The sequence below is a fragment of the Nicotiana sylvestris genome, chromosome 2, assembly GCF_000393655.2.
Source record: "Nicotiana sylvestris chromosome 2, ASM39365v2, whole genome shotgun sequence".
NCBI classification, from domain to species: Eukaryota; Viridiplantae; Streptophyta; class Magnoliopsida; order Solanales; family Solanaceae; genus Nicotiana; species Nicotiana sylvestris.
Genome location: NC_091058.1, coordinates 106,639,679 through 106,650,011, shown reverse-complemented (window position 1 = coordinate 106,650,011; position 10,333 = coordinate 106,639,679). Strand labels below are relative to the sequence as shown.

The 10,333-nt window shown below is 34.4% G+C and overlaps 1 protein-coding gene across 2 annotated transcripts; it reads right to left on the bottom strand.

The window, feature by feature from the left end:
- Positions 1-3,543: 3,543 nt before the first annotated feature.
- LOC104224508 (uncharacterized) lies at positions 3,544-8,462 on the bottom strand. Of its 2 annotated transcripts, none has more exons than XM_009776178.2 (8): positions 7,427-8,462; positions 7,057-7,333; positions 6,857-6,947; positions 6,652-6,788; positions 4,410-4,566; positions 4,184-4,307; positions 3,821-4,098; positions 3,544-3,752 (listed from the first exon to the last, which is right to left on the bottom strand). In XM_009776178.2, the coding sequence occupies exons 3-8, from the start codon at positions 6,913-6,915 to the stop codon at positions 3,737-3,739; spliced, it is 771 nt and encodes a 256-aa protein (XP_009774480.1). In that variant the 5' UTR covers positions 6,916-6,947; positions 7,057-7,333; positions 7,427-8,462; the 3' UTR covers positions 3,544-3,736. The 2 variants fall into 2 exon arrangements, with proteins under 2 accessions (XP_009774480.1, XP_070023559.1); XM_070167458.1 differs by having other exon boundaries at positions 6,673-6,788.
- Between the last annotated feature and the right edge of the window lie 1,871 nt (positions 8,463-10,333).

The window sequence follows — 10,333 nt, the reverse complement described above, 5'->3', positions numbered from 1 at the left end:
ATCCACCATTTTTGGTTACTCTAACCCCAACTGTATCCTAATATCCGATCCTTCTTTTAAACTGTTACACCTTGCAATATTACGTTGATATTACGTCCTACAGTATTATATTACAATGATGTTACATTTTGCAGTATTAAAATACGATGATGTTGCACTGTGTAGTATTGTACGTTGAATTTGTCGTAAGGTAATTGACATCAGTCCAAGGAAAAGATAATTATAAGGATTATGTTATTTCAAATAAGTGATGAGTAAATTCGTAAAGGTGAGAGGGAAAGCAAGTCAAAGAAAATGAATTTTCGTCCAAGTTTGGCATATTGGGATAAAATACGGCCCGAGCTAAAATTCTCGATATTTATGGACTAGTGCCATACAAGGTACTATATGACCACGGTAGTATGATATATAAAGTATATTAAAAATAAGTAGAATTTTAAGTAATTTAAGACAATTTTTAATTATGTGGGTAATTGGTTAATTACCGGGTAACGGGACATTACCTAGTCACCTCATAAGTGATAAAGATCATAAAGAACCCCACCCCACTCCACGTGGCAGCAAGCCACTAGCAATTAAGTGACTCATGGTCACATTAGAATAGGTGACATCTTGATAATTTAATTTGAAGACACCTTAAATACCTTAAAGACTTCCAAACCAAATCATGTCATAATTCTTGCAAAAACTCTTACTAAGGCACTAATAGAGAAGGAACATGTTAGCAATCTTAAAAGCTCTTTCAAATTTCCATTCTCAAAGACACCTAAAATCAGATTTTATACTCAAGCAACATGATTTTTTTTTACAAGTTTCAACAATTTCAACTAGCACTTTTAGAGTATTAGCAACGGAGAAATTTTGCGGTTCTAAATAAGTACGGTGCAACTTTTTCAAGAATATCATATGGATTTTTCCCTACTCCAGGTGTGTTAAGGCTAAGCTCTTCCTTCATTTTGCATGATCTCGTAAGTACAAAAGTTTGATAACGACTCATAAAGAAAAATTCATATCCCGGAATTTACGTATATTTTGCTAGTCTTTCAAGTTATGTATATTTGCGTGGTTTTGTAAGTTATGATATTCCCCTTATCGGGACTCCATATTCAATTGAGTATTTTCTTCTTCTAGTTAAGAGAACAGAGAATTTATATATACAGTATTAAAATATTTTCATTACCATCGAGCTATAATCGATGGGCAGTATATATATATATATATACCGAGCTTTATGGGGCCGGACAACTATTTTACTTACTATATTGAGAGAATTGAGTCAGTATCAGTAGGTAAGCTTATCTTCAGATTATCTTTGACTTCCAACTACTTGCAGTTACTATATTATCAGTTCAGTTTCAGCTTTGAGTATATTGTCTTACATACTCGGTACATTATTTCGTACTGACGTCCCTTTTCCAGGGGCGCTGCATTTCATGCGTGCAGGTTCAGACAAAAAGACGGGTAGGCCTCCTCATGAAGTGTTGCTCGAGTTCAGCTTGATCAGTAAGCTCCATGCCTTTCGGAGTTGCCGGGTCTAGAACCTTATGTACATCTTGTATATATATATGTATACATGTTACGAGTAGGTAGGGAAGCTATTCCGATCACAGTATATCCATCAGTAGAGGCTTGTAGACATATCATGTCAGTTAGTGCAATATGTTAGGCTTGCATGCCCTGTATGTATATCTGGTTGGTTTGTCAGCTGCAATAATTACGACGGCCTTGTCGGCCCAGCTTTATATTGATATTTAGTCAGCATTTGTAGTTGTCTTGCAATGTGGCCCATGGCCCATGTATGACATCACATGTTCAAAGTTCCTTAGTCGCAAGTTGGTACGCGAGGACAGGTGAGGCACCGGGTGCCGGTCTCGCCCCCAGGTTCAGGGCGTGACATAAACTATATCTGTTAGCTCCCATAGGGCATAACTAAGATAGGTGTTACCAATTTTACATACCTTTGTTACTGTTGAAAGTAACTTAGAATGCTTATATTTCTTAGTCTGAATCATAAATACTGATAATCTCCACTAACTAGGTACCTAGTACCCTCCTTCACCTTCCTTCTGTTAATTGTTGAAAGTTGTATCTACCTTCTGATTCTCATATTTCTTTTTACCATATATGTGGGTAGATATTCATGCCTTAGGGTTCCTTATCAAGAAGCTTACACGTCTTAGTACACCCATGATCTGTTGAAGACCTCAGATTTACTCATAATAAATATGATGCAAAATCGAGTTCGTCTGACTCAACTCTTCCACAACCATATTTAATCTTGTACCAACTTTCTCTCTCTATGTAGGTGTCGTTGTATTACGAATAAAATAAAAATTAGGAGTTTGAATTCTTACAACTGAGCTCTACCACTTGATCTAGAGTAAGAAGAAAGAGTGACGGTCTTAAATACCCTGTAGCCTCCTACTTATAAGTGTGGCGCACAACACACCGAAACAAGACTCTACTAGATACGGCGTGTATACTCCCTAGGACAGCACTGCTCTGATTCCAAGCTTGTCACGCCCCAAACCTAAATGTCACGACCCAATTCCAATCTAGGTCGCGATAGCGCCCAACACCGAGGTTAGGCAAGCCAAACTCAACCAACTAATGGGTTCCATTTATATCACCCAAAACATTTCCAACATTTACATAGATAAAATATAAAACATTCAGTGATAATAAATAGTTTAGGCAAATTCAAAGCTGAAGTGACCAAATGATGTCATAATTAAGTGATTACATCCTAAAAGAATAGTCTATTAATGTGTATGCCAAAACCTGGTGTCACAAATATATGGGCATCTAGTAGAATATATCAAAGTACATAAACAATATGTATCCAGAAATTACCTAGTCTAACCTCAAAGAAGTAGTGACGAGGAGTCGACTTGACACTTACTAGGGTCAATAATATGATAATATGAGGTTCAATATTTCAATTCACAATGTACATATATAGAAACTAGTTCAAATAAGAAATAATACTAAAACCTTTCTCATCAATTAATAAGTCTAGGCATTTACTTCTTTTAAAACAAGTAGTCTTTCAAACAATAAATCATACGATTTCCGCCAAAGATGTTTGGCCCGATCCAACATAAAAGTAAACTATGTACTGCCGAGGGTCGAAAGGCCTAAACCATATATATATATATATACCCGGGCTTGCCCGGGCCCAATACTTTGGATTAGAGTGTGAGCAATTGAGAAAGTCAGATCATATCTATCAAAGACAATGTATAATAGCGTCACAAATTCATCAAACTCAACCATGTACTTCTTATAGCTAAAGAGTGCCATTGGGAAAGAGTTCATTTATAAGCAAGTGACTTGTATAAATAGACTACACATTGCAAAGTTCAGCGATGTACAGTTCTAGCCTCAATCAATCCACTAAAGATACATTCTTGATAGCAATTACTGAATCTTTGCATAGAACAGCATGTTTGTAACATTAATGTCAAACAGACAAGATATACAGCAACACTACATTCAGTTTCTACATTTCAATAAACAGACTGGTATGTACAACATCTAGAGGCCACTTCAATATCCAAAAATAATACCAATTGCCTTCAAAAACATAGGCACATACTACTGACAACTATTTACGCAAAAAATGTGGAACAGTTTGTTAAAGTGGCCAAATATCTAAACTTTGTTGAAAGATCGGTATGATCTGCCAAAATGTTATCAAAATGTGTCTATACATCGCAGACCGTCTGAGCGAACATCACTGCTTCGACAATCTGTACAAATAAAATATTCATTTTAAGAACATTAGTAGATGGTAAAATATGGTGTTTGAGTTTCTAACCTTGACTGTGGCTTTGGTAGAGTACTTGGTTCCCTTTTCTGTTTCTTAGTTGCTCTTGCATCAGTTACAAGTATTGGCTCTTCTTCCATAATTCTGCCGGCACCACTCATAGATGTTGACTCTTCTAGTAGAAACATGGTTGGTTTTTCAGTGTATGACAAAAGAACCAAAGAACATGCATTTTTGTCCGGTGTTCTGGATGATGACCTTTGTAGCTGAACTCTGAATAGTGTATCAGCAAGTAGTTGATTGATATGGGCAACAAGGAATAACTCATTCTACAAAAAGATATTAAAAATAATAGATTTCATATCAGAGTAGTTTGTTGACCTATGTTAACTGCGATGTTGTATGTGTATGTACCTTAACACCGGTGATATCATATATCTGTTCAGCTATCATTGATAATATTCTTTCGCCCAAGCCTTCAGACATTGTTGCTGTTATTGTGCCAGTTTCGCCTGTAATTTCTACCTCAAAGTGCCACCTATGATGTGGTACGTTGTAAATTATTTTAGTTGAGGTACAATAGATGGCATACAATGTCAAATATTGTCAATGGTATAATCTTATTAGTAGTAGTTATTACATTGGAATTAACATTCGTGGCAGCCTGCAGTTTATGCATTGAATCTCCCTTTTTATTTTGTTCCGAACAAGATGGTTACATTCAGAGCAACCTAGCAGGTAAAATCGTTGGAAATTCTCAGGTAGCGAAATTTCTCCTTCGACGTAAAAACTTCCACCTGCAAAGTGTTAATATGGAGAAATAATAGAAGGAAAACTTAGTGGGTAAGAGACAAAATGACTTGATTTTTTGTTCTTTTTATCTAGGTAAAAGCACGTGAAACAATGTGCATGTTGAAATAAACTGTGCACCCGTAGTTGTAAGTAGCGCGAGTTAAGTGACAAATAATGATACATATTTACGTATAGTTTATCCTACATAATCAAATTATAGATGAGAAAGCAATTTCATCTTTGTATAACTATAAATAACACCTATTGTACATTAAACAAAAAGAGCAATATTAGATCAATAAATACTGCAAATAACATGAAAGGGAAAAAAGTTTGTTCCACTTCTGAACAAATCTGCTCAGAGTCTATTTTAACTTTGAGGAGGCTATCATTTCTACCTAAGACTCATCTTAACTTTAGCTATGTAATTAAGAGAAGCTTTAGATAATACTTCCAATAATCTATGGTGTCGGAAATAGCAGCCAAATCGGTAATAGTATTTTACCTAAAATTTTCTGGAAGTATGGGGTTAAGCAAGAATCGACTTGACACAAAGAATTTTCACCTCAATCAGGATAGAAAATACAGAAATGAAAACATATAACGAAAACGGCCAGAGTGGATACAGTATTAGTCAAAAATGATTGAGAAGCCACTACTATATGAATATCCTTTTTGTCACATATAATTGTGCTCATTCATAGGCAATTGTAGGACAATTTTCAGATGTTCTTTAATTTTTTTCTACAGTAAAAAGTAAGGGAAAACATAAAGGTAAATACTAATATGAATACTCAGTTAACCATCTGCTCCAACCTAAAATTCATTTGGTAAAGGATTTCCTATTCTTTAATCCAACCCCTATATATACTTCTCATTTGCATCTTCTTTTCTTCACATACAAGTTTAATGTACTGGTTATAAGTACACTTCTTACATAAAAAACAAACCAACAAAGCAATACTTTTAGTTTCTTGTCTTTTTTAACTCCATTTGTTTTCCAAGTTAGAAGCAATAAAATACCAAAGATGATGATGTCTATATTTATTTCCTTTGATGCTTTCTCTGCTGAAGTTTTTGGACAGAAGGTCACAGAGCTTATGTAGCAAGGCCACTGAAGATAAAATTGTATATAATTTCACAAATATTTGCAACCAAACACTTATCCAATTTGAACAATTTTTAGTCAGCAGAAATTCTGAAAATTAGGAAAAGAAGAAAGCAAAACCTATCTTATAACTATAAGCGAAGCATAAAGAGCAAAGACATATAATTTCAAGGAATTTTTAGTCAGGTAAATTAACTGTGAATAAGAGCTCTGTAAGTTTAACCTAATAAGCTATAGCATGTTTTTCACTGTACTATCTAATACCATATTTCTTCTAAACCTTTGTCAAGGGAAAAAAACTCTCAAACTATTTGAAAAAGAATTCACAAAATTAGTCTTTTGAGTTGGGAGGGGTAGATAACATGTTATTTCAATATTCCAAAAACTTAAAAACTTTTGAATAAAGTAAAGAATTTCAAAAACAAAAAATATTGAAACACTTTTAGAAACAAACACCATCGAATTCTCTCAAAAATAATTTTTATATATGAATCCTCATATTAAAATTTATTAAACTGTTATCCATATTGTATAAAAGATACATTCTGTGGCAGTTTTTGGCATTTTATTTTGTAATTTAGTGAACCCACAGTGGAGGTTTGCGTAGCAATAGCTGAAACAATTAATATTTCATCGTCAACAGCTACAAGATTAAGCGATGAAGCTGACTCTGCTGAACTCTTCACTGTGTATTCGATTAGTATTTGTTTGTTCTCATTTATCCTGTAATTCGCACAGAAAATGTCAGACAATTATTTTTCCACGGAAGAAATAACAGTTAAATAATAATGTGGTACATTTTATTTTAAGCACAGTTTGTACTGTACCAATTCCGTAATTCAGTTTCTTGCACATATAAGGGATTGATTAAGATTATTGAGTTGTATCTTGTTGCGAAACAGGTAACTGTGTATGCAAATTTTATTAATAACCAACGCAGAACCATAATCCATATGTAGGAACAGGAGCTGCGTGAACTTACTACCCTGATATTTTGTGGTACCTATCCGTTTCTCGAGAATAATAAGATATTCTTGTAGTTGCCTCACTTGTCTCAGAACCTCAGCTCCTTCATTGCTTGCTAAGTCTTCCCATATAGTGAAGAAGAGAGGTTTCTTCCTGTACATGTTACTAATATAAGTGTCAGGTAGAGATTTTGTTATGTAACAGAAGATTAAATGACTCACATTTTTTTCATAACTATGGCCTCTTGAAATCTCTTACTCTGATCAGCGGTGTGTTGCATTGCCCCACAGTTTGCCACCACAGCTAATAGATCTGTTTGTTATAAACAAAAAACAAATGTACGTAAAACCAATATACTTGCATTCAGCATGAGTTTTAAGCAATTAAGTTGTTATAAGGCATAGGGTAATTTGAAACATACCAAACTCAACACCGGAAGGCTGTTGTGCAACGTCAGCAAATGAAATCGTACTCAGTATTGACGGAGGAGGTAACAGTGCCTCCTTTTTATTATTTTTTGGGATAGACTCCACAATACTAAATCTGTCAACAATCCACTCAAATTGTCCTATATGTAGTGAATAAGGTTACGGATTTCTAACCTTGGCAGTTGAAATTAGATATGTCTCAAAAAGTTCGAACAAGTTATCACATCTTCTAATATCGTCACCATAAAGTATCACACAAACTTGTTCCTCCTACAATATTATTAAGAATGATAACTAAGTAATTATTGGAAGAGTACAAGTGAAAAGAACTTATGTTACAATTATAGTTGTAACTTGACTTACGTTTACATCCAGCACAATTATTGTCTGAAAATGAACTCGCTGATCTTTACTGTCTCGCGACAGAAATTTGTCTACAGTCTGGACTTTGCAAGTCCATTCTGTAGTTAGTGGCGTAATTTCACTAATACTAAGTCTTTATTCCATTTTATTAATATAACCTGCATATTGGTAACTGTAAAATTGCAAGAACAAACCATCCCATATTATAAATATGAGGCAGCAAATATACGTAAAATACACTTGAATTTTTTTTGCAACAATTAGGAATTTCTAGTAAAAGTTGGATTTGGATTTTTTTAATCACTATATTTCTGAGTGTTGGAACTCCCTGCGTCAAGAAAGAATTGAAAACTTTGTTAAAGATATTTAAGAACTTTTGGTAATACGGAGAAAGGCAAATGTTAATACGATTGGCATGATAAGTGAAATTCATAGGCCAAAATCCTTTGAAGTTAGGCAAATATACAACCTTAAATCACGGTTCCTTTCACTCTACTTTCAGATTTAATTCAAACACACATGAAAAAAAGAATGTCCATCATGTTCTTCACTATCGATTTGTTTATTTTATTTATTTTTGTCAAAATGGGATTTAAGAACGAACTCAAAGAACTGATTCGATTATTTTATTGAAGTTAATTCTGCCGGCAGTTAAGCATATCATCCAGAGTCCTTAAAGTAATGCAAAGTTTTTTAGAATGATTCTGAGCTAAAATGTCTCGAATTATATCCCTTCTTGAATAGAAGAAACGAAAGTCTTGTATTCGAATATTTTCTCTGTCAACATTACAGTTCCTCCCATGAAATCTGACTTCTATTCCTTTAGGAAAAAGTAAAACTAAAATGGCTTGAAGTGAAGAAGTTTCAAATTTTTCATGAAGTTCCTTTCCGCTGGACTATTATGTATAGTTGCTTGAAAGGTTTATTCAAACTTATGTATTCCTGCAGCTTATAAAGAGAAACGGCATAGGCTATGCTTTTATTGGGTTTAGAAAAGCTATGTGGAAGTTTCCTTCTAGTGACTTCATACTAACTCTTCTTTCTCAAAATTGACTAAATATATCATTGATTGTGTGATTTCCTTTTTCAGAAGCAGTCATTTTCTATTTTTCTTCTTTTGCATACATGCGTCTGTCCGCGTCTTTATGTGTTTCTATTGTAATTGGTTCCATAATTGAAGCCTGTACATTATAGAATTAGATACAATCTCAAGTAGCCATTTCAGCATTGTCATAAGGGTATTAGCACAGAATTTAAGTGTAGTTGAAGCTTTGAACTGGAAAAAACACAATAAAGCTGAAAGAGAAATTTTATCAAACACTTACAACAAAGAGAGTAAACAGCAGCACCACAGGTTTAGGTCAAACAAAAAGCAACATGAACCCAACCCTACTACGCATAATATCCATTAAGAAAACCAAATTTTGATTAACAGAGCAAAATACAATATTCAACTAAAAATAATCATAAAGAATACAAATAAGGTGGCAAAGAAGGTCTTACAGTGAGAAGGAGTTAACTTTGGGGCTTAAGCTACAGGTAGCTTTTTCTTACCAAAATGCCACCCAAAAACAGACGCAGAAATACCTAAATCACTCAGATAGTTTAACCAGAGAAGGCAAATTAGAGTACAAAGTAATACCCTAATTTATACTGAAATCTCTCAAGCCTGCTCTAACCACTAACCTTCATGTCAAATAGATGCGCTTAGAGCACCACTAACCTTCATGTCAAATAGATGCGCTTAGAGCACCACTAACCTTCATGTCAAATAGATGCGCTTAGAGGAAAAAATAGAAGTAAATCCCCTTTGTTACTGTAGGAGCCAAAAATCATCAAAATCCCAGGATCAGACACAAACCAAGAAGCAAAACCTAATATTTCAAGAAATAATAATGAACCTATTTAAACAAATAACTCAAACCTTCAGAAAACCCAAAACTTTAACGCAAAACTTCACCAAAACCAATAAAAACCCAACTAATTGGGAAATTGCAGCAACCTCTATTTTGAGCCCTAAATTCTTCCTTGAGATTCTAGTGGAAACTTGTGCAATTTGTGCCCCTCGAAGGGCATCCAATTGAAAAGAGTAAAACTTTGATTTAATGTCGTATTTCACTTATGATTAATATTTCACCTTTTAATTAGAATATTAAATCCTAGTATCTTATGAAACATGGAAGTCATCGTAGAAGAAGTAGAAAGAAGAATAATTACCACAGTTATTGAAGTTGAGATAAGAACAAATCTGAAGATGAATTATTCGCGGTGAGATACAAAGAAAATTGAACATGAAATAACCGAAGAAAGAGGATAAACAGAGGGAGACAGAGGAATTAATCGCTGGCATAGGGAGGGATTATATCTTACCACCTGTCAGAGTTACTCTATACGTGTTAGCTATTACTAAAACTTAGGAAAAGACTAAAGTAGCCCTTGGGAAGCAGGCATGTCAACCCTGACCTGCTTCCAAGTGGCTTGTATATATATATATATATATATATACACACACAATTATCAATCTGCCAAGGCGAACAGCCCACTCCCATGAGAGTAGTGAAATAATTACCCCACCCGCGGAATATACTTGCAACGCGGTTAAGTATAAATACAACTTAAATGCTCCTTTAATTCCTTCCAAAATAATTATTTGCTTGAAATCCTTGAAATCATAACATTCTCAATGCGGTTTCAATCAATGCAATCCAACAATTTACGATCATATAACAATACCCAAAAAGCATGGTGTAAGCCTAGAACTACCCAGACATAGATGGAATAGTAGCCACGTAGGGACTCTCATCACTTTATGCGTAACCCCCCCCCCCCAATCAAATCAAACATTAATTAAGTTTACCTATGGGGAGATTTCCCTCTTACAAGGTTAGAAAAGAGACTTACTTAGCT

Excerpts from the sequence above, each read along its gene's own strand:
- LOC104224508 (XM_009776178.2), bottom strand. The coding sequence starts at position 6,915 with ATGCAACACACCGCTGATCAGAGTAAGAGATTTCAAGAGGCCATAGTT. Across the intron at positions 4,567-6,651 it reads TACCACAAAATATCAGGGTA|GTGGAAGTTTTTACGTCGAA; the intron begins GTAAGTTCACGC and ends AACACTTTGCAG. Across the intron at positions 4,308-4,409 it reads CCACGAATGTTAATTCCAAT|GTGGCACTTTGAGGTAGAAA; the intron begins GTAATAACTACT and ends ACCACATCATAG.